Consider the following 27312-nt stretch of genomic DNA (forward strand, 5'->3'; position numbering starts at 1 on the left):
TAACCTTCTTCTCACCATTGTATGCTAGGGGCCTTTCCAGCCTGCCGAATTCTCTATGTATTAATCTGTCAGCACAGAGTTATTCACTCAGACAAGCTTATAGTATAACTGCTGGTGTTTTTTAGCCTCTTCAGTTTCCCCTGAGATCAAAATCTCTTAGCGCTGCCTCAGCTGTCATTTTATTGGTTTAGTGGTGCATTGAAAATGTAGGGGTCGTGTCAGTGAAGCATACCTGCTCCCTATTTGTCCAGCTGAGGGGAGGAACTTGCCCTACCTATACTCTGCATTCTCGAGCATCACACAGCATCAGTGGTGGTACACCGCTTGACTATATTATTGTATAGTACACGTATCCTATGCAGCCTAATGAGGTGCCCGTAGTAATACCAGGGGCAGAAATGTGTCTAGGAGTAGAAGAGTAGAGTGTAGGAATGACTTAACTTTGTCCACAGGAGTTTAATATAAATGTGGGCGAGCACAACTATTATCTGGGCTGTGGCAGCTTTATAGATTAGCAGTTGTGAGAGTAGCTGGGATAGACTTCACAGAACACAGTGGGCCCAGTGGATCCTGTCTTGTGCAGCTACACAGTTTCTGGTTGCATCTCTACTGGCAGGGCTCTAATGCCTGTGCTGTCGATTGGGGCAGGTAGCAATATTATGTGAACTAACAAGTCTTTTTCAGGGAGCAAATCAACAGATAGAAAATATAGTTATTAGTGGCCTTCTTCGGCAAGTGCTATTACAATATTTCAGACCACCTATTGTTTCTCCCTGTGGATGATAGGTCACCTGATGCTGAACATATAGAGGTTGACTGGTCCCTAATTTTAGTATACTTTGTTTCTCAAATATATGTTTTTAACTATAATAATAAAAGTTAAGTTTATAGATATACAGCTAGCAAAAAAAACACACAAACATATTGCATATATAGATATTCAAATCAGTAGAGATATGTATGCTTTACATTTTGTAAAAAAACATAGTAACATTAAGATTAAAGAGGACCTGTCTCTGCTCCTGACATGACTGTTTTAATAGCTACTTGTATTCCCTGTGTAATAGCAATTCTGGAACATCTATTTTTATGGCTCTATGTTGTGCCATTTGTTTATTACATATGTAGCAGTTTACAGTAAGGGTACAGAGGGGAGGTAACCAGTTAGGTGTGTGTCCCTGCACAGTCAGACAATGGCAGCACGGATTGGATAGAGCGAGTCTGTGCAGGTACACCCCCCCCACACCTACTGGTTACCACCTCTCTGTACTGCAGACTGCTAGAAATTCATTCATAACTTCTAGTAGAAATAATAATGGAATGGCACAACATAGAGCCATAAGAATAGATGCTCCAGAATTGTTATTACATAGCGAATGCAAGAAGCTATTTAAACAGGCATGTCAGAAGTGGTTACCAGTCCTCTTTAAGTGAAAAGATCACCCCTATCTATTATTGGTCAGTCCTGTTTACTCAAAATGACTATATTTTATCTTCCTTGTGGAAAGTTCACATATTACGTAAAGGCTATATATATATATATACACACCCTTGGGGGCAATTTTTTTCATTACTGCATTGTACTTATTTTGAGTTAAAAATAATATCTTCAATTGGTCTTTATTAAAAATATGGAATCCTTTTTTTCCTGTACAGAGCTGAGATGCTCTAGCAGCAGCTTGTGGATGTTTTTGTCTTTTACGTCATCTGGGGAGCAGACTGTCTCATTATCTCTGCTCTCTGGCCTTGTAAACACTCATCAAAGCTCAATCCTTATCTTACTGATAAGAATGGAGCTTAAATAAAGGCCAATCAAAAATATGATGTTTAGCCAAAAAAGTTTAAAATGCAATCATAAACAAAAATTTCCTCTGAAGGTGTACATAGCTTTTAAGAACTCTAATATTACGGATATCAACAAAGTCTTGGTTAGATTTATTTGGTGGAATAGAACTCTTCATATAGCTATGACCAAATTTGCTAGACCAAATTCAAGGAAATGGCAGGTATTTCCAAATCTAGACTGTAAATTTTGGCCTGTGAGGACAACTATCTGATTTGCCTTGAAGAGAACCTCTAACCTTGTTTGGGGTCACTAAACTACCAGCATGCCGAGGTGCAACTGGAATTTAGGCTCCCAATCTTGCCTATAGGAAACTAAACCATGAAAATAAAATAAATTAAATTCAAGCTTTGTGGGAGAAGAGTCCAGGACCCTTCTCCAGCAACATTGGGCGCATGTACAATGAAGAGAGGTAGGCCATCCTTGGCTTCATTGGTGTATTGCATATTCACTGACTGGTAATTTTGAATTTCATTTACTTTCATTTGTGGGGACAGATGGGTTTGGTATTTTCGCTATCTGCCTACCTGGGACCATAAACCCTAGCTGCATAACATCTTGTGGTTTAATGGAGCTGAACCGGGTGATGTGTTCCCTTTTTGAAGAGTTGTTTCAGGATTTAGTTATTTTTTTAATTCCGCCCCCACCCCACTGGGTGTATGAAGGGAAGCGTACTTATTTATTCCCTGCCACTCTGGTCCGACTCTGTGGTTCCCAGATTATTTTCACTCCACTTCGGTCCCTGCATGTAAATTTCCGACATGGATAGGATCACATGTGCCACACTGCAGCCAGTGACTGGCACCAGCAGTGACATGTCCCCAAGCGGTACGTAACCAATGCTGGAAGCTTATCAGTAAGGTCCGAAGTGCAGTGCAGATAGCCTGGGACCTACGGAGCTGGAACTGAGTGGCAGGGAACAGGTAAGTATGCTCAAGTCAATCCTGGCATAAATTCTTAAAGGGGTTGTCAGAGTTCTGCAAAAAAAAAAAAAAATATAGCACTGTAAATCTAGTGATCAGCAATATATAACTAAGCTGAGCAAATTTTTGGCAAAAAAATATCTATTTTCTCACTTCCCTGGTTCCCTTCTGGGCCCTTTGTTTACATGCAATAACAACAATCTCTGCCCCTCCCCCTGCTCTGCAAAGGAAGTGAATACAAGTGCTGCCCTGAGTGACATGTCCGCCTTCTGGCATACTCAGCAGCATGTTGTATGTGTAGGACTACAAGTCCCAGCTGTACAATGACACTGCTGATACACACAGGATCTTCCCCATACCTGTTCTTGTGCAATGCTCTGCAGAACTCCTCTGTCAGCTCCTGTGCTCAGCATTTGTCTCCTCACTGCATGCAGCTACTCAGTAAAGCCTTCAGCCCTGAGTCTGTGCAGCTGAAGGGGTTAAGAATCCAGGGAGAGAGCAGACAACAGCAGACTGCTGCGAAGGGGGGCATGGCCAGAATAGTGATCTGCTCTTTCAGGCTTGTGCACAAAACATCATCAGAGCAGGGAGAGAAGCTGACATCACAGGTCATGTGACTTCAGTGAAATCTGAGAAAGGAGCAACTACAGATGCAGTAAGTGCATGGTAAAGTCCTTGCATTTGCCTAGTTAGAAACATACAATGAACAAAAAAATAACTCAGACAACCACTTTAAGGGTTAATAGGTGTACAGACTTGCAGAGAAATGAAGAAAAAGTCGGACCATTCTCGGTGGCGCTGGTGCAATAAGGACTCGGTGCTCAGAAGGTACCAATGAAGGTAATCTTTTTATTAATAATAAAGTAAGTCTACGCGTTTCGGGGGCAAAACATCCCCCTTCCTCAGGACAATAAAACTTATTACATGTAATAATTTTATTGTCCTGAGGAAGGGGGATGTTTTGCCCCCGAAACGCGTAGACTTACTTTATTATTAATAAAAAGATTACCTTCATTGGTACCTTCTGAGCGCCGAGTCCTTACTGCACCAGCGCCACCGAGAATGGTCCGACTTTTTCTTCATTTCTCTGCATACAACTTATCCTGACAACCGCAACCACGGCAAGGGATACAGACCAGGGGCAGCAGACGCAGTCTTCTCTTCTCCGTAAACTGGACGGATAAATCCAGACAAGCATTTCGGAGGCGTTGTGACCTTTCACAACCCCTTCTGGTAAGCATAATCAGTAGCTTTTTTGTGCCTATATACTGTGCTGTAAGGTTCCACACACGAGGCGCTGCCTCCTCTCTTTCTTTTTTCCTTCTATATCTAGGTGTACAAACTTGACACTTGAATGAGTGCATGACTTAATAGTCCACTTTTTTTTTTCTTTCTTGTAGACACTGCCTGGATTGAGCCCTTTGTCTGGTGCTTATCTGCATATGTCTGTGTCATTTCATCATAAGTATCTAGCAGTATTCACAGATAGTGGTTACATATGGATGGGAAATGCATCCCTTAAGGTAACTACAACATCTATTACATTTACATCTGATAAAAAAAAAAAAATCTAATAATGTGTCTGCACTACTCTTTTTTTTTTCCTTTTATAAAATTTTTTAACTGTCTTTTTTTCTAGTAGGAAAAAGATCACATCTCTTTAGTTCTGACAGATATTTGGAATACACTCAACCACATCTACATAATACTGAACCCTGCTTCCCTTGTGTGGTTTGTACAGGAAAATGCCTTATCTGGCTTAATTCATGAAAACTGTCTAAGGGTGCATTCACACAACCCATATGTATTTTGTAGAATATTTAGCAAATATGGATGACGTCCGTGTTGCATCCGTTTTTTTCAATGCTTGTCATTGAAACGGACAAGAATTGGAACTGTTCTATCTTTTTTGCGGGGCTACGGAACAGACATACGGGTGGGAACAGCAAACAGCGTGCTGTCCGCATTTTTTGCAGACCCATTAAAATGCATTCTATCTGCAAAAAATACGGATCAGATGCAGAACAAAAATACGTGTGAATGGGTCCTCACAGTAAACTATGTTTGCTGCCCATAGCACTCAGAGTTCAGCTTTAATTTTGCCAGAGCACTTTTGCCAGAGATGAATTTACAAACCACACAAGGTAAAAGGGTTATGTTTTTCAAAGTCCACCCTGTAGATCAGTACCTTGCATGTCCAAACAAAAAAAAAAATAATGAGAAAACCAACAAAACTATAAAAGTCCCTATTGGGTTAATCACATGTGAATATACAGGACTATAATAACAATTCACTGAGAAGCCTGAAAAATTATATTTAGTGAATTTCAGCATGTAGTATTAAAGGGGTATTCCAGTTACCATAAATATAACTTATGTTTTAGACAAGGCATGCTCAACCTGTGGCCCTCCAGCTTTTGCAAAACTACAACTCCCAGCATGCCCGAACAGCCTACAGCTATCAGCCTACTGCAGGGCATTGTGGGAGTTGTAGTTTTACAACAGCTGGAGGGCTGCAGGTTGAGCATGCCCGTTTTAGACTAATTCATCATCAATTACCTAATATACCGTAATGTAAATTTCGCATATTTGCCGTTCAGTAGTTATAAAAGTAGTTTTCTTCCTCTGCTACCCACTGTGTTTCCTCGGCATCGACCTGTAGTTTTGGGCCTTTGTTAGGTCGAGCATGCTCAGTGTGTTGCTATCAATTCTATAGCTACATGTCTTGTGAAACTAAGGGAGTATTAGTGTGCTGTGATTACTGAGTAGAGGGGGCGTGACTGGACAGCCAATCAATAAACATCAACACTCATGAATGTGAGAGAGAGGTGTTTATACTGCCTGTCCAAAAAAAAAAAAAAAAAGTCGCCACCAAAAAAAAAGCCTTTAGCTTTGATTACGGCACTGTGGCATTGTTTCGATAAGCTTCTGCAATGTCACAAGATTTATTTCCACCCAGTGTTGCATACATTTTTCACCAAGATCTTGCATTGATGATGGTAGAGTCTGACTGCTGCGCAAAGCCTTCTCCAGCACATCCCAAAGATTCTCAATGGGGTTAAGGTCTGGACTCTGTGGTGGCCAATCCATGTGTGAAAATGATATCTCATGCTCCCTGAACCACTGTTTCACAATTCGAGCCTGATGAATCCTGGCATTGTCATCTTGGAATATACCCGTGCCATCAGGGAAGAAAAATCCATTGATGGAATAACCTGGTCATTCAGTATGTTCAGGTAGTCAGCTGACCTTATTCTTGGAGCACATACTGTTGCTGAACCTAGACCTGACCAACTGCAGCAACCCCAGATCATAGCACTGCCCCCACATGCTTGTACAGTAGGCACTAGGCATGATGGGTGCATCACTTCATCTGCCTCTCTTCTTACCCTGATGCGCCCATCACTCTGGAACAGGGTAAATCTGGACTCATCAGACCACATGACCTTCTTCCATTGCTCCAGAGTCCAATCTTTATGCTCCCTAGCAAATTAAAGCCTTTTTTTCTGGTTTGCCTCACTGATTAGTGGTTTTCTTACAGCTACACAGTTGTTGAGTCCCAATCCCTTGAGTTCCCTTCGCATTGTGCGTGTGGAAATGCTCTTACCTTCACTATTAAACATAGCCCTGACTTCTACTGTTGTTTTTCTTTGATTTGATTTCACCAAACGTTTAAAGGGGTTATCCGAGTTAAATACATTTATGCTAATAACTCTTATAGTATTATATGAAACTATTTTGTAAATCACTTACATTAGCTATTTTGCTCTGTTTAGCCAGTTCACATTTGGGTCATGTGACCCCCGACGTCATCAACCCTGCTCAGGCACTGACGTCTCGTTTACAGCCGTCTCCCTGCTTGAGGGAGTGGCCCGGCTCTGTAAACGAGACGTCAGAGCCTTTGGTGCCCGCCCCTCTCTCCCTCTCCTCACACAGCCTCGGTGATGGTAAGCGATCGCTCATGTGCGATACTTACCAGAGCCGAGGTGATAGATTTTCTCCAGCAGCAGCACAAGCAGCAGGGTATGTGTCTGGCTCCTTCCCTCACTTGGGCCACTTTACACGTTCCCCTCCCGCATCTGGGGATTGTTATTACAGCCCTGGCCCCCTCAACAAGTCCCCATTATACTGTTAATACTCCCCCCCCCCCCCCCCCCCCCCCCGGGAAAAAAAGGAAATAATTGTCCATCATATAGCTTAGATATAGCTATAGCTATATCTATATCTGCATCCAAGATATATATTTAATCTATAGCTTAGATACAGTAATAGCTTAGATACAGCGATAGCTTAGATACAGAGGTAGCTTAGATACAGCAATAGCTTAGATACAGTGGTAGCTTAGATACAACGATAGCTTAGAATCAGCGGTAGCTTAGAATCAGCGGTAGCTTAGAATCAGCGGTAGCTTAGAATCAGCTGTAGCTTAGATACAGCGATAGCTTAGAATCAGCGGTAGCTTAGAATCAGCGGTAGCTTAGAATCAGCGGTAGCTTAGATACAGCGGTAGCTTAGATACAACGGTAGCTTAGATACAACGGTAGCTTAGATACAGCGGTAGCTTAGAATCAGCGGTAGCTTAGAATCAGCGGTAGCTTAGAATCAGTGATAGCTTAGATACAGCAATAGCTTAGATACAGCTATATGTCCATCTTATAGATAGAGCCGTAGCTGCATCTGAGCCGTAGCTGTATCTGAGCCGTAGCTGTATCAGCAATGTGACAGGAAGATCTGCCTGTGTGAGCTAGGAGATGATCATGTGACTGTTTTTTTAAATGCAAACTTAGGTTGTGCAGAGCAGGGTGAGGGGAAGGTCAGATTGTTCACGCCCACAAATATTCATGAGGGAGAGCTCAGGCATTGTTGTTATACGTCCCCACAGCATGTAAACACAGCAATAACAGAACCATGAAAAGGTGTACGTATGGGTTTCTCTCTTAAGAAATCAAGCTTAATGTATATGTATGTCCTGATGAATTTTATGAGGTTTTAATTTTTTTCCCCATAACTCGGATAACCCCTTTAAGTGATCGCTGATCACGATCATTCAGGATTTTTTTCCCACCACATTTCTTCCTCGAATACGATGGGTCTCCACTATCCTTCCAGTTTTTAATAATGCGTTGGACAGTTCTTAACCCAATTTTGGTAGTTTCTGCGATCTCCATAGATGTTTTCTCTGCTTGATGCATGCCAATGATTTGACCCTTCTAAAACAGACTAGGATCTTTTCCACGACCACGAGATGTGTCTTTCGACATGGTTGTTTAAGAAATAAGAAGCAACTCATTGCACCAGTTGGGGTTAAATAACTTGTTGCCAGCTGAAAGATAATCGCCGAGGTAGTAATTATCCAATAGGAGGCTCATAACTATTTGCTTAGTTAAATCCAGGTGGCGACTTTTTTTTTGGACAGGCAGTGTATAAATATTAGTAGAAGGACCCGGCTTTGCACGGGTATATTTAATCTATTTCATGTTTGTGTGTGTCGTTGAAAGATATCGACTATAACAGTGACATTTACAGTACCCCGCCCCTTTAACAATGACCTCCACAATGGCCTGCCCCCTTAACACTAACATCCACAGCGCCCTCCCCTTTAACAGTGACCTCCACAGCGGCCGCCCCTTTATTAGTGACTTCCACAGTACCTCGTCTCGTTAACAGTGATTTCCACAATAACCCACCCCCTTAACAGTGACGTCCACAGAGCTCCGTTCCCTTAAAATGTGATCTCCACAACACCCTGCCCCCTTAAGTGACCTCTACAGCACCCCGCCCCTTAACACTGACCTCCAAAGCAGACTGTCCTCTTAACTGTGACCTCCACCGTTTTCTGCCCAATCAACAGAGACCTCCACAGCATCCCGCCCCCTTAACAATGACCTCCACAGCAGCCCGCCCCTTTATTAGTGACCTCCACAGTACCCCATATCCTTAAGAGTGATTTCCACAACACCCCGTCCCCTTAACAGTGGCCTCTACAACAATCTGCCCCTTAACACTGACCACCATAGTGGACCGTCCCCTTAACTGTGACTTTCACAGCAGCCTGCCCCTAGGGTGGCCAGAGGTCTGGTTTTAGGCCGGACAGTCCGGCTATCAGACTCCCTTAACAGTGTCATCCACAGCGCCCTGCCCCTTTAAAGCTGACCTACAGCAGTGAAGAAAAATTCCCGGACGCCTGATGTACCTGTGTGCCAAATTTCGTGATTGTAAATGCGATGGTGAGGATTCCTTTAGCGGCCGTACACACATACATACACTCAGCTTTCAATAACAACCCAGACATTTTTCTTCACTTCTACAGGTCAGCTTTAAAGGGGCAGGGTGCTGTGGATTGCACTGTTAAGGGAGCGGAGTGCTGTGGAGGTCACAGTTACGGGGGCAGGTAGGGTGACCATTCAGGCCACCCTCAAAAGACGTACTAAAAAAAAACGCCCCCAGGTCCTGCTAAGCCACGCCCCCTCCCACTTTGCAGCCGATGGGGATTGAAAAATGAAGGTAAAAATCAACTTCTGTCAGCTGCAGGGGTTGGATGGAGGGGGACTTTCTCACTGCAGCTCACGCTTAGACACCACAATGCTGCTGTCCGAGAATGAGCTGTTCAAAAAGACATCCCTTCACTGTGACCATTGGCTTCTGATACAGAATGTATGTTTTATATACCAATATACAATCTTGATATTGATGATATGCAATATGACATTGTACCTGTATTACTTTTCATTGATATGCAATATGACATTGTACCTGTATTACTTTTCATTTGATAAAAATTCATAAAATAAACAATTATATAAAAATAAAAATAAAAAGACATCCCTGTGTCCGTCCAGGCCCTGCGTCGGACTGAGGACAGGCAGTCTGAAAGCTGGACTCTCCAGCCTAAAATCGGACCTCTGGCCACCACAGGGGCAGGCTGCAGTGGAGGTCACAGTTAAGGGGAAGGTCCGCTATGGAGGAGGTCAGTGTTGAGGGGCAGATTGCTGTAGAGGCCACTGTTAAGGGGACGGGGTGTTGTGGAAATAACTGTTCGGCTAAGTTCACACGAACGTGTGTGATCTGTGGCCGTATTGCAGCCCGCAAATCGCGGGCCGCAATACACGGCCACAGTTCCGTGTGAATTCCGCATCACGGATGCGGACCCATTCACTTCAATGGGTCCGCAAATCCGGAATCGCGGAACGGCCGCACGGGACGGGACCCCTCGGAAGCACTACGGAGTGCCTCAGTGGGGTTACGTCCCGTACTTCCGTTCCGCTAAAAGATAGAACAAGTCCTATCTTTTAGCGGAACGGCCGGATCACGGACCCATTAAAGTGAATGGGTCCGCGATCCGATGCGGCTGACCTACGGCCGGCGATCGTGCATTGCGGCCCGCTATTTGCGGGCCGCAGCACAGGCACGGGTCACACACGTTCGTGTGAACTCGGCCTTAAGGAGATAGGGTACTGTGGAGGTCACTAATAAAGGGATGGGTACTGTGGAGGTCACTAATAAAGGGATGGGTACTGTGGAGGTCACTAATAAAGGGATGGCTGCTGTGGAGGTCACTGTTAAAGGGCCGGGCTGCTGTGGAGGTCACTGTTAAGGGGGTGGGATGCTGTGGAGGTCACGGTTATTTGGGCAGGAAACGGTGGAGGTCACAGTTAAGGGGACGGTCCGCTATGGAGGTCAGTGTTGAGGGGCAGGGTACTGTAGAGGTCACTATTAAGGGGGCGGGGTGTTGTGGAGGTCACTGTTAAGGGGGTGAGTTATTCTGGAAATCACTGTTAACGAAAATGGGTACTGTGGAGGTCACTAATAAAGAGGCGGCCGCTGTGGAGGTCATTGTTAAAGGGGAGGGCGCTGTGGATGTTACTGTTAAGGGGGCAGGTCACTGTGGAGGTCACTGTTAATGGGGCGGGGTACTGTAAATGTCACTGTTATAGTTATAGTCGATATCTTTTAACGACACACACACAAACATTAAATAAAATAGATGAAATATACCCATGCGAAGCCGGGTCCTTCTGTTAATAGTATTATTCGCACTTGACCACTGGAGGGCAGATAATTAACTATGTAAGGCATATGGTCTTTTTCTTTGTTTTAAAATCACTGTAGGGGGGAGGATGGAAGTTAGTCTGCAATATTTAAGTACAGTGGATATAAAAAGTCTACACACCCCTGTTAAAATGTCAGGTTTCTGTGCTGTAAAAAAAATGAGACAACGATAAATCATTTCAGAACTTTTTCCACCTTTAATGTGACCTGTAAACTGTACAACTCAATTGAAAAACCAACTGAAATCTTTTAGATGGAGGGAAGAAAAAATAAATTAAAAATAATGTGGTTGCATAAATGTGCACACCCTCTTATAACTGGGTATGTAGCTGTGTTCAGAATTAAGCAATCACATTCAAAATCAAGTTAAATAGGAATCAGCATACACCTGCCATCATTTAAAGTGCCTCCAATTAACCCCAAATAAAGTTCAGCTGCTCTAGTTGGTCTTTCCTGAAATTTTCTTAGTCGCATCCCACAGCAAAAGCCATGGTCCACAGAGAGCTTCCAAAGCATCAGAGGGATGTCATTGTTAAAAGGTATCAGTCAGGAGAAGGGTACAAAATAAATTTCCAAGGCATTAGATATACCATGGAACACAGTGAAGTCCTCATCAAGTGGAGAAAATATGGCACAACAGTGACATTACCAAGAACTGGACGTCCCTCCAAAATTGATGAAAAGACGAGAAGAAAACGGGTCTGGGAGGCTACCAAGAAGCCTACAGCAACATTAAAGGAGCTGCAGGAATATCTGGCAAGTACTGGCTGTGTGGAACATGTGACAACAATCTCCCGTATTTTTAATATGTCTGGGCTATGGGGTAGAGTGGCAAGACGAAAGGCTTTTCTTACAATGAAAAACATCCAAGCCAGGCTACATTTTGCAAACACACATCTGAAGTCTTCCAGAACCATGTTGGGAAATGTGTTATGGTCTGATGAAACCAAGGTTGAACTTTTTGGCCATAATTCCAAAAGATATGTTTGGTGCAAAAACAACACTGCACATCACCAAAAGAACACCATACCCACAGTGAAGCATGGTGGTGGCAGCATCATGCTTTGGGGCTGTTTTTCTTCAGCTGGAACTGGGGCCTTAGTTAAGCTAGAGGGAATTATGAACAGTTCCAAATACCAGTCAATATTGGCACAAAACCTTCAGGCTTCTGCTAGAAAGCTGAACATGAAGAGGAACTTCATCTTTCAGCGTGACAACGACCCAAAGCATACATCCAAATCAGCAAAGGAATGGCTTCACCAGAAGAAGATTAAAGTTTTGGAATGGACCAGCCAGAGCCAAGACCTGAATCAGATTGAAAATCTGTGGGGTGATCTGAAGAGGGCTGTGCACAGGAAATGCCCTCGCAATCTGACAGATTTTTGCAAAGAAGAGTGGGCAAATCTTGCCAAGTCAAAATGTGCCATGCTGATAGACTCATACCCAAAAAGACTGAGGGCTGTAATAAAATCAGAAGGTGCTTCAACAAAGTATTAGTTTAAGGGTGTGCACACTTATGCAACCATATTATTTTATTTTTTATATTTTTTCTTCCCTCCACCTAAAAGATTTCAGTTTGTTTTTCAATTGAGTGGTACAGTTTATAGGTCACATTAAAGGTGGAAAAAGTTCTGAAATGATTTATCATTTTTACATCACAGAAACCTGACATTTTAACAGGTGTGTGTAGACTTTTTATATCCACTGTATACCAATAAAACTCAGGATTGAAGTTGCAGAACTACTCCCATATACGGTAGTTAAGGAGCCAGTTACCTTTTCCAAGGTAACATCTCTTTTGTCTACCTCATACCTATTCTATAAGTGAATGTAAATTTAATAAAACACAGATATTTTGCATGATCCTAGCTTGTCTTGGTCTCCTTGCGAAATCTATATGAGCTCATACCTATAATCCTAATCGATTTGACACCACACAAAGAAGATGAAAATCATTAGATTGGCAATAACATGAACAAGCACAAACTCGCAGCAGGAAAGCTAGGGATTGTGAGAAATGTAGGGAAGATCAGACGCCATGATACTCAGTGTGTTGCACGCTCACACAGGAGCTAAGACAAATGGATTTAGTAAATTGAAACTCTGGTTATATGTATAGGTATGGGTTCTTGTTGGGTCACAGCTTGCAGCCTTAAAGGGAGTCTGTCACCACATTTCAGCATATTAGACCGATCAAATAGGGTTATATGATCCACCCAGAACTTAAAAACGGTACCTTTGTTGTAGATAACGGACTTTTCTTTTAGCCGAAAATGAACTTATAAGGTTATGTTAATGAGCCCTCTCAAGTGCCCATTGCGGTCTCTCAATCCTCGGAGCCCCAGGCAGCACCTCCTAAACGGCTCATAACCCCGCCCTCCGTGCGCCTCTGCCCGCCCGTTTACTCCCCTCCCCTGTCCTTTTCCACTGCGGCTGTGCGGTCCAAATCGTAGCGGGCGCATGCGCAGTAGGTATCGCGATGCCCTGCCAGGAGCGGGCATCGCATTGCGCATGCGCCCGCTACGATTTGGACCGCACAGCCGCAGTGGAAAAGGACAGGGGAGGGGAGTAAACGGGCGGGCAGAGGCGCACGGAGGGCGGGGTTATGAGCCGTTTAGGAGGTGCTGCCTGGGGCTCCGAGGATTGAGAGACCGCCCTGGGCACTTGAGAGGGCTCATTAACATAACCTTATAAGTTCATTTTCGGCTAAAAGAAAAGTCCGTTTTCTACAACAAAGGTACCGTTTTTAAGTTCTGGGTGGATCATATAACCCTATTTGATCGGTCTAATATGCTGAAATGTGGTGACAGACTCCCTTTAATGCAGTTTTTCATAAATTACTTTACCGGAATACCCTTTTAAGAAAAATATTTTTGATAGAGGAAAAATGTCTGATTGGCAGGTGTTTGATCACAAGAATGAGGCCCCATTTTTCACCATATAAATTGAGCAGCAGTTATGCATTTGTGTTGCTACACCATTCATTTCTATGGGATTGCTGGAGATAGTTGAGTGCTTGTACAGGGCTGTCTCTGGCAGTCCTAAAGAGTTGAATATTTTTTAATAAAGACCAATTGAAAAAAATTATCATAAAATTGGCCCCAAAGGTGTGTCCATAGCTTTTAAGGATCAGGACAATTTTAGTGTTTTCGTTTATAACTTTCTGACTGTTAAAAGCCGTAACTTTTTTTGATCACATAGCTGTATAAAGGTTTATTGTTTGAGGGACAAGTTGTATATTTTAATAACACCATTGAATTTGTGATATTTAGTATTGAAAAATTTAATTTGTGTGGTAAAATTGAAATAAACTGAAATTCTGCCATGGATTTTTAGGAGTTGGTCAGTAGGATAATGGCGATACCAAATTGATTTAGTTAAGCTTTACTACTTTCTAAAAAAAAAAAAAAAGGCAACTGAGCATCTTTATTTATTTTTCTATTACAGCATTCGCCTCACAGTATAAATATTTGACTACCTAAGTAGTCAAGGCATTTCTCACTCTTTGATACAAATAATGTTTACGGTACTTTTTATTTATTTTTATATGTAAAATTTGGACAGTGGGTGATTTTTTATTTATTATTATTATTATTTTTTTTGTATTTTTGTGGGGGGGAGGGGTTTAACCATCCCCTTAGTGGACGCAACCATGCGATAGTTTGATTGCTGATATCCTAGACAGCGATTAATTTACTATTGCAGTCCATGAGATTTCTGTTGGCTCCCAATTAACCCCTAATGCCATCAATATGCTTTTTTAAGGCGATCACTAAGGGGCCTTAGGCTTTTAAGCCTTCCCACTTTTACCCCTTAGATGCCACGGGCAATAGCGCCCACAGCATGTAGGTGGCTACTGAGCAAGCAGATTCCCTCTGTCTCCCATTAGTGTACACAGGCCTGAGCCTAGTAAAGGTCCCAGGCCTGCCTTCTCTCTGGCGCAGCCTGCTGGTGAATGTCTGTATAGGACTGACAGTAAATTACATTGCACTAGATGAATAGAGCATTATATTTTTGAAGGATCGCCTATTATAGTTCCCTTTTGGGACTAGTAAATGGTTAAAAAAAATTACAAGTAAAGTACCGTATTTTTCGCAAATGCTGCCAACTCTGATGGTGCTGATACATCGCTTCCGCACTGCGATGTATCAGCAGGATGTGAGGAGGGGATGGAGGGGATGGAGGCTGGCAACACTTGCGGCGGTGCCCGATGCAGTCACTGTACTGTAATACATTGGGCCCCGCACACAGTTTTCATAAGTAAAGTCATGGTACAGTAATCCTCTTCAAGCAGTGTTTGTACTTTAAACTCAGGCAATCCTCTGTACAACTTACTATGAAAGAGGCAGGCAGGGCGGCAGCGTAACCTTGCGATGCTCACTCATTCACGCTCCTCCCATTTCATTCATGAAGGCAGAGCGGGAATGAGTGAGCATTGCGAGGTTACGCTGCCACCCTCATAGTAAGTTGTACAGAGGATTGCTTGAGTTTAAAGTACAAACACTGCTTGAAGAGGATTACTGTACCATGACTTTACTTATGAAAACTGCTGTGTGCGGGGCCCGATGTATTACAGTACAGTGACTGCATCGGGCACCGCCGCCAGTGTTGCCAGCCTCCATCCCCTCCTACCATGAAAACTGCTCCATTACACTAGGCTGTAAGTGGGTGGACAATGGTGTAATGGGGGTCACTATTCACACAGGACAATATACTGTGACACATATGATACTGTGACCAGCATAAGATGATCTTATGCTGGTCACAGTATCATATGTGTCACAGTATATTGTCCCTATGTGAATAGTGACCACCATTGCATAAGATGCTATGTGTGTCATTCACACATCCCCCACACTAGTGTACGATCCACAGACCCCTCCCATAAGAGTGTCATCCACAGATCCCCCCATAACAGTGTCCTCCACAGGTCCCCCATAACAGTGTGTCCACCACAGATCCCCTCTATAACAGTGCCATCCACAAATCCCCCTTAAAACTGCCATCCACAGACTCCTCATAACCGTGCCATACACAGATCCCCCATAACAGGGCGTCATCCACAGATCCTTCATAACAGTGTCATCCACAGACAATCATTAGTTCAAAACCCACCAAAAGCACACCTTTTGGTTCAAAATATTTGTTTCTTATTTTCCTCCTCAAATATCTAGGTGCGTCTTATCATCAGGTGCGTCTTATAAAGCGAAAAATTCAGTAAATACATTTTTTTTTCCCATTTCAAAAATGCTTGTTAGGGTGAGTTCACATAACCGTTTCACGAGAAAAAAAAACAGGATCCAGTAAAAACGGATGACAACTGATGCAACAGGATCAATTTTTTTTTACTAGATCCTGTCTTGTTTTTTCTCTCTCTCTTCTTTTGACGGATCAGGAAAACGGAAAGCTAAACTGTAATGTGAACTCACCCTTAATGTAAAAATTTGCAAAGTTAATATCTCCTCCCCATATTTAGTATTACCACATCCATAACGACCCACACTACACAATTATCATGTAATTTATCCCGTTACACTGAACACTGTAAAGAAAAAAAAGTGGAATTGCTGCTTTTTACTTTTTCATGTCTAAAAAGACGATCAAAAAGTATTAAATACCACAAAATGATACCAATGGAAAATAGTTGGCGTCCCAAAAAATCTAACTCTCACATAGCTCAGTAGAAAGAAAAATAATAAAGTTATGGTTCTTGGGATGCAACGATGGAAAAACATTTTCTACTTTTTATATAAAAGGTTTTTATTGTGCAAAAGTAGTAAGACAAAAAAAAAAAAAAAGCATTTGGTATTGCTGTAATCGCACTGACCCGGAGAATAAAATTTACTTATGTTACCCATGTTACTTATGCCGAAAAATAAAGTATGCAAAATTTATAGTGTAGAAACCTCAGTTACAGTATTGCTGTTTTTCCCATCCCCCCTCCCAGAAAGAGTTAAACGGGTTGTCTCAATCGCTAGGATATCCCCCCCATTGTCTTATAGGTGCAGGTCCTACCGCTGGGACCAGCACCTATATCGAGAACGGAGCCCCGAAACGTGAAGGAGGGTGCACTGCAGATGCGCAGCAACCCTCCTTTCATTTTCTATGGGACGGGCAAAAATAGCCGAGTGCTGGTTCGGCTCTTTCAGTCGGCCTCATGAATGGGAGTGGGGGCCAAGCATGCGCGCTACGCTCCCATTCACTTCTATGGGGAGCCGGCTTAGTGGTGGTCGGACCAGCCACCACCTTGCCGGGCTCCGTTCTCGATATAGGTGCGGTTCCCAGCGGTCGGACCCGCACCTATAAGACAATGGGGCATTTCCTAGCGATATACCCCCCATTGTCCGTGATAAGACAACCCTTTTAATCAGTAAGTTATGTGTACCCCCAAAATGGTTAAAAACTTTTGGGATTGAATAAAGACAATCCCATAACCTTTTTTGTTTTCCTCTTGGGCCATTATTTCTGGTGCATGCCTCTTACTTCACTTCAACACTTCTGTATTAGGACTGTCTCTGAATGTCCACTTACTACAATTCCCATGTAACATTGTAGTTTGTATTTCCCAGCATTCCAAGTCGCCTGCTTCCCCAACTTGTACCAATACTACTTTTAACCTACCTCTATTATTATCTGCTTACTATTCCTCTTTGTACAGCACGTAATAGCTGATAAGCTGTACGGTTTGTGCCATATTTCCTGTTCAATGAGCATATGTCGAAGCTGCTGTGGAACAGGCGCAGTATCCCAGCCCATATACAGTTAGGTCCATATATACACTGCTCAAAAAAATAAAGGGAACACAAAAATAACACATCCTAGATCTGAATTAATTAAATATTTTTCTGAAATACTTTGTTCTTTACATAGTTGAATGTGCTGACAACGAAATCACACAAAAAAAAAATGGAAATCAAATTTTTTAACCCATGGAGGTCTGGATTTGGAGTCACACTCAAAATTAAAGTGGAAAAACACACTACAGGCTGATCCAACTTTGATGTAATGTCCTTAAAACAAGTCAAAATGAGGCTCAGTAGTGTGTGTGGCCTCCACGTGCCTGTATGACCTCCCTACAATGCCTATGCATGCTCCTGATGAGGTGGCGGACGGTCTCCTGAGGGATCTCCTCCCAGACCTGGACTAAAGCATCTGCCAACTCCTGGACAGTCTGTGGTGCAACGTGACGTTGGAGTATAGAGCGAGACATGATGTCCCAGATGTGCTCAATTGGATTCAGGTCTGGGGAACGGGCGGGCCAGTCCATAGCATCAATGCCTTCGTCTTGCAGGAACTGCTGACACACTCCAGCCACATGAGGTCTAGCATTGTCTTGCATTAGGAGGAACCCAGGGCCAACCGCACCAGCATATGGTCTCACAAGGGGTCTGAGGATCTCATCTTGGTACCTAATGGCAGTCAGGCTACCTCTGGCGAGCACATGGAGGGCTGTGCGGCCCTCCAAAGAAATGCCACCCCACACCATTACTGACCCAATGCCAAACCGGTCATGCTGGAGGATGTTGCAGGCAGCAGAACGTTCTCCACGGTGTCTCCAGACTCGGTCACATCTGTCACATGTGCTCAGTGTGAACCTGCTTTCATCTGTGAAGAGCACAGGGCGCCAGTGGCGAATTTGCCAATCTTGCTGTTCTCTGGCAAATGCCAAACATCCTGCACGGTGTTGGGCTGTAAGCACAACCCCCACCTGTGGACGTCGGGCCCTCATATCACCCTCATGGAGTCTGTTTCTGACCGTTTGAGCAGACACATGCACATTTGTGGCCTTCTGGAGGTCATTTTGCAGGGCTCTGGCAGTGCTCCTCCTGTTCCTCCTTGCACAAAGGCGGAGGTAGCGGTCCTGCTGCTGGGTTGTTGCCCTCCTACGGCCTCCTCCACGTCTCCTGATGTACTGGCCTGTCTCCTGGTAGCGCCTCCATGCTCTGGACACTACGCTGACAGACACAGCAAACCTTCTTGCCACAGCTCGCATTGATGTGCCATCCTGGATAAACTGCACTACCTGAGCCACTTGTGTGGGTTGTAGACTCCGTCTCATGCTACCACTAGAGTGAAAGCACCGCCAGCATTCAAAAGTGACCAAAACATCAGCCAGGAAGCATAGGAACTAAGAAGTGGTCTGTGGTTACCATCTGCAGAACCACTCCTTTATTGGGGGTGTCTTGCTAATTGCCTATAATTTCCACCTGTTGTCTATCCCATTTGCACAACAGCATGTGAAATTGATTGTCACTCAGTGTTGCTTCCTAAGTGGACAGTTTGATTTCACAGAAGTGTGATTGACTTGGAGTTACATTGTGTTTTTTAAGTGTTCCCTTTATTTTTTTGAGCAGTGTATTTGGACAGACAACATTTTTCTAAATTTTGTTCTGTAAATTACCGCAATGTATTTTCAACAAAACAATTCAGATGCAGTTGAAATTCAGACTTTCAGTGTTAATTCAGTGGGTTGATCAAAATGATTTCATAAAAATGTGAGGAATTAAAGCATTTTTTAAACTCAATCCCTTCATTTCTGGGGCTCAAAAGTAATTGGACAAATTAAATAATTGTAAATAAAATGTTAATTTCTAATACTTGGTTGAAAACCCTTTGTTGGCAATGACTGCCTGAAGTCTTGAACTCATGGACATCACCAGGTGCTGTGTTTCCTCCTTTTTAATGCTCTGCCAGGCCTTTACTGCAGCGGTTTTCAGTTGCTGTTTGTGAGCCTTTCTGTCTGAAGTTTAGTCTTTAACAAGTGAAATGCATGCTCTATTGCGTTCAGATCAGGTAACTGACTTGGCCATTCAAGAATATTCCACTTCTTTGCTTTAATAAACTCCTGGGTTGCTTTGGCTTTATGTTTTGGGTCATTGTCCATCTGTATTATGAAACGCCGACCAATCAGTTTGGCTGCATTTGGCTGGATTTGAGCACACAGTATGTTTCTGAAAACCCCAGAATTCATCCAGCTGCTTCTGTCCTGTGTCACATCATCAATAAACACTAGGGACTAAGTCATCACACTGCCTCCGCTGTGTTTTACAGATGATTTGGTCTGCTTTGGATCATGAGCTGTACCATGCCTTCGCCATACTTTTTTTCTTTCCATCATTCTGGTAGAGGTGGATCTTAGTTTCATCTGTCCAAAGAATGTTCTTCCAGAAGTGTGCTGTTTTAAAAAAAAAAAAATCAAAGTCCAATCTAGCCTTTTTATTCTTGCAGTGAACCCTCTGTATTTACTTTCATGCCGTCTTCTCTTTATGGTAGATTTGGATATTAATACGCCTATGTCCTGCAGTGTTTTGTTCATTTGGTTGGCTGTTATGAAGAGGTTTCTCTTCCCCATGGTGATCATCCACCACTGTTGTCTTCTGTGGACTTCCAGGTCTTTTTTCATTGTTGAGGTCACCAGTGCTTTCTTTCTCAGGATTTACCAAACTATAGATTTTGCCACTCCTAGTAGTGTATCAATTTCTCGGATGTTTTTTTTTCTGGTTTCACAGATGAAGGATGGCTTGTTTCACCTGCATGGAGAGCTCCTTTGACTGCATGTTTACTTTTCAGCAAAATCTCCAAAATGCAAGCACCACACCTCAAATCAACTCCAGGCCTTTTATGTGCTTAATTGAGAATGAAATATTGAAGGAATAAACCATACCTGCCCATGAAACAGCCTTTCAGTCAATTGTCCTATTACTTTTGGTCTCTTTAAAAACGGTGCCACATGTAAAGGAGCTGAAACTCCTAAACACTTCATCCAATTTGAATGTGGATACCCTGAAATGAAAGCTAAAAGTCTGGACTTTATGTCCATGTCCATTATATAACTATAACTTAAATATGTTTTAGTAAACAGGTAATAAAAACAAAATTAGTGTCAGTGTCCAAATATGTATGGACCTAACTGTATGCTGCTTGAATGATGACAATGCTTAGATTGGAGTAGTGCTATTAGGCGTGATTATTTGAGCAATGTGCACGGCATCACAGTTACAAAGAAGAGAAAGTGGGAGTTGGATCAAATGACTGCGCCTGGAATCCTGGCTCAGAGGCCACATTGGAACTATAAGTCAATATAAAAGTGTCACATATGTTACGTATGTGAAATATTTGTTCGCTTAAAAAAAAAGTCACAGATAAACCTTTTAACATGTGTTTGAAGTGATGCCAAACATTAAAGAAAGAGGAAACAATAATGTCATTATTTAAAATTACTTTTTTTCTTTTCTTTTTAGGAAAAACTTTGTGAGTTAACTTCAGATATAAGACAACCACCAAAACAAATGTCCTGGTAAATTCATTTTCATCTGTATTTTCCCTTCTACTGATTTTTAAAGGGGTTTATGAGATTTTTGCACTTCAGCTGTTTGAGAAGGCATCAGCGCTCCTGTCATCATCGTTACCTTCTCGCAGCTTACCGAGTACAGTGCCGTACATGGCTAGGTCCAGTTGCTTTATTGCTCTAAATCTTATGCTTGTGTGCTGGAAATATTATTAACCAATGTTCTGTCAGTTTTTACTTTGAAAAGTGACTGTTTATGTATAGACTCCTCTGAAAGAAAACCTAGATCCAGAATCAACTATCAAATATTCTGGAGGTTTTATATGCTTTGATAGGCCTGTCAGAATATTTATACTGCTCTGATTATCAGTCTATATTATTTATGTAAACAAATTAGAATCTAAAATAGAGCAGATTCCAATTTGTTCTCATAAACAACAAGCTCACCAGAGCTCTTGATCTGCGTTGAATTGAAGACCAAAAGAACCCAGTTGTAAACAAAATATATATTTATTAATAATTCAGTGCAAAATAATAAATATAATATAAAAATGGGTTACAATCCAATAATAATCAATTATAAAATTGGTAATAATAGTAAAAAAAAACTATGATTTGCAACAAAGAAACACCAAATAACCTAAAGAATATGTCTCTAGTCAATAATTTAGTTAGATATCTTACTAATGACCCAAGGAGACAATTCCTTAAACGTACACTTGATTTCTTCCAGCCACAGATGTATCAGATCCTTACATAAATATATAGATTCCACCATATATGACTAGAACTAAAATCACTTTTTTGGAGATGATTCAAAGATATATCTGTAAAATGTATCTACAGGGTGGGCCATTTATATGGATACACCTTAATAAAATGGGAATGGTTGGTGATATTAACTTCCTGTTTGTGGCACATTAGTATATGTGAGGGGGGAAACTTTTCAAGATGGGTGGTGACCATGGCGGCCATTTTGAAGTCAGCCATTTTTAATCCAACTTTTGTTTTTTCAATAGGAAGAGGGTCATGTGACACATCAATCTTATTGGGAATTTCACAAGAAAAACAATGGTGTGCTTGGTTTTAACGTAACTTTATTCTTTCATGAGTTATTTACAAGTTTCTGACCACTTATAAAATGTGTTCAATGTGCTGTCCATTGTGTTGGATTGTCAATGCAACCCTCTTCTCCCACTCTTCACACACTGATAGCAACACTGCAGGAGAAATGCTAGCACAGGCTTCCAGTATCCGTAGTTTCAGGTGCTGCACATCTCGTATCTTCACAGCATAGACAATTGCCTTCAGATGACCCCAAAGATAAAAGTCTAAGGGGGTCAGATCGGGAGACCTTGCAGGCCATTCAACTGGCCCACGACGACCAATCCACTTTCCAGGAAACTGTTCATCTAGGAATGCTCGGACCTGACACCCATAATGTGGTGGTGCACCATCTTGCTGGAAAAACTCAGGGAACGTGCCAGCTTCAGTGCATAAAGAGGGAAACACATCATCATGTAGCAATTTCGCATATCCAGTGGCCTTGAGGTTTCCATTGATGAAGAATGGCCCCACTATCTTTGTACCCCATATACCACACCATACCATCAATTTTTTGGTTCCAACAGTCTTGGAGGGATCTATCCAATGTGAGTTAGTGTCAGACCAATAGCGGTGGTTTTGTTTGTTAACTTCACCATTCACATAAAAGTTTGCCTCATCACTGAACAAAATCTTCTGCGTAAACTGAGGGTCCTGTTCCAATTTTTGTTTTTCCCATTCTGAAAATTCAGTGCGCCGATCTGGGTCTTTCTTGTTGAGATGCTGCAGTAGCTGGAGTTTGTAAGGGTGCCATTTGTGAGTAGCTAATATCCGCCGAAGGGATGTTCGACTAATGCCACTCTCCAGTGACATGCGGCGAGTGCTACGCTGTGGGCTCTTGCTGAATGAAGCTAGGACAGCCACTGATGTTTCTTCATTAGAGACAGATTTCATGCGTCCACATTTTGGCAAATCCAACACTGAACCAGTTTCACGAAACTTAGCAAGCAGTTTGCTAACTGTAGCATGGGAGATGGGTGGTGTCGTAGGGTGTCTTGCATTGAAATCTGCTGCAATGACCCGGTTACTGCGTTCACCAGACATCAACACAATTTCTATCCGCTCCTCACGTGTTAACCTCGGCGACATGTCAATGGCTGTAAACAAAGAGAAACTTGTAAATAACTCATGAAAGAATAAAGTTACGTTAAAACCAAGCACACCATTGTTTTTCTTGTGAAATTCCCAATAAGTTTGATGTGTCACATGACCCTCTTCCTATTGAAAAAACAAAAGTTGGATTAAAAATGGCTGACTTCAAAATGGCCGCCATGGTCACCACCCATCTTGAAAAGTTTCCCCCCTCACATATACTAATGTGCCACAAACAGGAAGTTAATATCACCAACCATTCCCATTTTATTAAGGTGTATCCATATAAATGGCCCACCCTGTATTTATCTCCCTAGATCAAAATGGCACCATTGAGGCTGCAGGTACAATGATCCCAAATTAATCTAGATCCTACACACAGGATATGATTGATGTAATATATAGATATAATTAATTAATTTCCTAATGTCCAGAAGGAAATTTTATACTATTCCAAGAATCGGCCTGGAAGAAATCGGGGTCAAGGTTCAGGAATGTAGTATGGTCAGGTCCTGTTCCCTCCTCTTTTAGTCTCCTTGCTGTGGTAGTGGTTCCTTGGATGGATTGATTGAGTGATCAAGGCATGATCTCATGAAGTGATGATTCCCTCTATCAGCTTATGCTGCCTTTTTATCCCCCTAAGGCCTCATGCACACGACCGTTGTTGGGTTCCGTGTCCGTTGTTACGTTTTCCGTGATTTTCTGCGGACCCATTGACTTTCAATGGGTCCGTTGAAAACTCGCAAAATGCACCGTTTGTCATCTGTGTCCGTGATCCGTGTTTCCAGTCCGTGAAAAAAATACGACCTGTCCTATTTTTTTTACAGACAACGGTTCGCGGACCCATTCAAGTTAATAGGTCCGTGAAAAAACACGGAGGCACACAAGATTGTCATCCGCATCCGTGATCCGTGTCCGTTTTTTTCCTATCATTTTGGAGGCAAACTTGACTTAGATTTTTTTTTCACTTTTCATGTCTGGTGATCCTCCAAAAATCAAGGAAGGCACACGGGAAAAAAAACGGACACGGATCACGGAACAACGGAACCCCGTTTTACGGACCGTGAAAAAATACTGTCGTGTGCATGAGGCCTTAGCAAGGGGCTTGTTCAGGTTAATCAATAATTTGTGACATCAGTTGTGCCCCTCTCCACCTATTTCACAATTCACCACTAGATGGCACTGGAGGTCCATGTTAAAGTTTTTTTTTTTTTCTTTTTATTTCTACAAAAAGATAATCTTTAACCAAAACCTTGAGTACCCATTCTTTAACAATGGAACGCAAACATCTATGTGTATCAAAGAATAGACACCTAATCCTAAAGGACATATGTATACACTTCACTAGATATTCAATCCGTTTCTAAATGCATGACTTAACCCTATTGTATTAAGAGACACACTATAACACTCTTGGCTATTGTCTTGGTGAAGACACAGTGTTTGCTTATTTCTTTTTTTTATTTGTTTTATTGAAGTTTTACAAAGAGGCATGAACATTACATTATAATAAAGACACATCCCTCGCAGGGGAGATCCGATCTTCATATCATAACAGTGAGAGGTGATTGCATAGTACATACATTTTAGCAAATTCTGCGATGAGGCCTATGTCAAGGCCAATTAAAGAAAAAGTATCCGGAACTTAAGGGTCCATGTTTCATTGAAATGCTGACGAACAAGTGTCATCCGACACTGAGTACATATGCAATGGGTGCAAGGACAAAGGGGATGAGCACCACTCCCCCCATACTTTTTAAGACTTCTGAGGGCATTTCCTATGTTTAAAAACTATATTTTCCATGGAAACTGCATGGTTGACTAGTGCTTTCCACTGGCTTATTGTGGGTGACCTATCTGCCATCCACCTCAGGGCTATGGCCTTTCTGGCAAAGAACAGAGCCTCCCCAGGAATATCCTCTGATAGTGCGGCCACTTATCCTCCTCTAATACTCCCAGGACATGTATTTTGGGACACACCGATATCGGGGTGGGAACCATGGTCGACAGAGCAATCCACCACACCCCTCCAAAAAGCCTGTAAGGCTGGGTTCACACCAGAGCGTACTGAACGTACGCTCTGTATGCGCGATTGTACGAGCGTTTACAATCGCGGCTCCCGAACAAGCGAACGCCCAATGTCGCGCGTTCCCGGAAGTCTATGTACGGGAACGCGCGACAAGACGCCCCAAAGAAGCTCCTGAACTTCTTGGGGCGTTTTACAGCGCGATCGTACGCGCTGTAAAACGCCCAGGTGAGAACCATGCCGATAGGGAAGCATTGGTTTCTCCTTGTTGAGCGTTTTACAGCGCGTAGGAGCGCGCTGTAAAATGCTCAGGTGTGAACCCAGCGTAAGTGCTCACACTCCCCCATCAGGTGCCAGAAGTCTGCCGCAGGAATTTGACATTTATGACATCTACTATGGGTTAGCCTGCCCATTTTGTACAGTCTAGTGGGAGACAGGTAGCTTCTGTGCAGTATATACAGCTGAATTAGTCTATTATTGATCGAAGGGGAGACCCTAGTGGGGGTCAGCAAAGCCTCCTCCCAATCCTCCGCAGATAGTGTCAGTATGGAAACTTTCCATCTATTTTCCACCACAAGGGGCTGAAGCAACATACGGTTGCCGAGGAGATGTATATACAGCACAGATATGATTCCCCTAGGTCCCTGAGATCTTAGTACTCCGATCAAAGGAAATTTGGAGATGCCGCGCCCCCCACCACCAAACTGAGCCCTGAGGGCATGCCGTAGCTGGAGATAGCGGAAAAAGAGAGTGCGGGGCACCCCAAACCTCCCCTGAATCTGCTGGAAGGAGCGCAGGACACCCCCTTCATAAAGGTCCTCAAGAGTGAGAACCCCATGTTGTCTCCAGACAGCAGTTCCCTCTAGGGTTGCTAAGTGTGAAAACATGGGATCATCCCATGTATAGGAAGCAATCCCCTAGGCGCGCAGCGCAGGTTTTCTAATACTGGCCATAGAGTGGAGATACTCCCGTAAACAATACTTCGCACCAGGTAAATCCCCCAGTGATACCCATGAAGATATATACTTCAGCTGGCTAGCAATATAATACAAGAAGAATTCAGGTTAGGCGGCTCCTCCCTGTAATTTAGACCTCTGCAGCACACTGAGGGAAAGCTTTCTCCTAGCCTTGCCCCAGACAAAAGCAGCAGTCATTGAGTGCAAACGGTCAAAGAAGGCTCTAGGGACAGGCACACAGGCATGCGCTAGGAGGTACAGGCCCTTGGGAAGTAGTATCATCTTGACTAAATGTAATCTTCCCATTACCGATATCGGCAATGACTTCCACGTTTTGAACTTATCAATAAATAGAGATTCTAGGGGGTCTATATTATTGGCAAGTGACATGAATGGATCTCTGGTGATTACAATACCCAAGTATTTGAAGTGGTCAACAACCGGCAGATTGTGGAACCGTGACGGCCAGTCATGTGACCATAGGGGCATAATAGCAGATTTCGTCCAGTTTATGTGCAAGCCCGAGTAAGTGCCAAATTTCTTTATCACAGCTATTGCATCTGGGAGTGTGCGTTCAGGCTCAGCCATAAACAGGAGGAGATCATCAGCATATAGGCCTATTTTTTCCTCCCTGCTCCCTACAGTTACTCCCAAATAGGACCCATCCTGTCTTATCCTCAGGGCCAGATGTTCTATCGCCACCGCAAATAACAGTGGAGACAAGGGGCAACCCTGCCTGGTTCCTCTATGAAGATTAAATGACTCAGACTGTGTCCCATTAACTAGAATATTAGCTGTAGGTCTCTGGTACAAGATTTCTATCCATCTTATAAACTTAGGACCGAACCCAAAGCTCCCCAAAATCTCCAGCAGGAAGGGCCATTCTATAGAATCGAAGGCCTTGGCCGTGTCAAGGGACGCCAAGGCCCACATTGTTTGCTTATTATCACCTGTGTCTACAATGAGACTGAAGTAATACTTTTACGCATACATTGACATTCTAGAAGAAATTCACCTAATTCTTATAATAG

General features: G+C 42.8%; 1 protein-coding gene across 3 annotated transcripts in view; it reads left to right on the forward strand.

Moving 5' to 3' along the window:
- Positions 1 to 27312, forward strand: part of VPS16 (VPS16 core subunit of CORVET and HOPS complexes) — a 558269-nt gene that overhangs the window by 130135 nt on the left and 400822 nt on the right. For all 3 annotated transcript variants that reach the window (XM_040439647.1, XM_040439649.1, XM_040439648.1), the window contains exons 7-8: positions 4167 to 4289; positions 21057 to 21112. In XM_040439647.1, coding sequence (XP_040295581.1) covers positions 4167 to 4289; positions 21057 to 21112 — 179 coding nt within the window. The remainder of the gene's footprint in view (positions 1 to 4166; positions 4290 to 21056; positions 21113 to 27312) is intronic.

Source organism: Bufo bufo, chromosome 7 (assembly GCF_905171765.1).
Source record: "Bufo bufo chromosome 7, aBufBuf1.1, whole genome shotgun sequence".
NCBI lineage: Eukaryota > Metazoa > Chordata > Amphibia > Anura > Bufonidae > Bufo > Bufo bufo.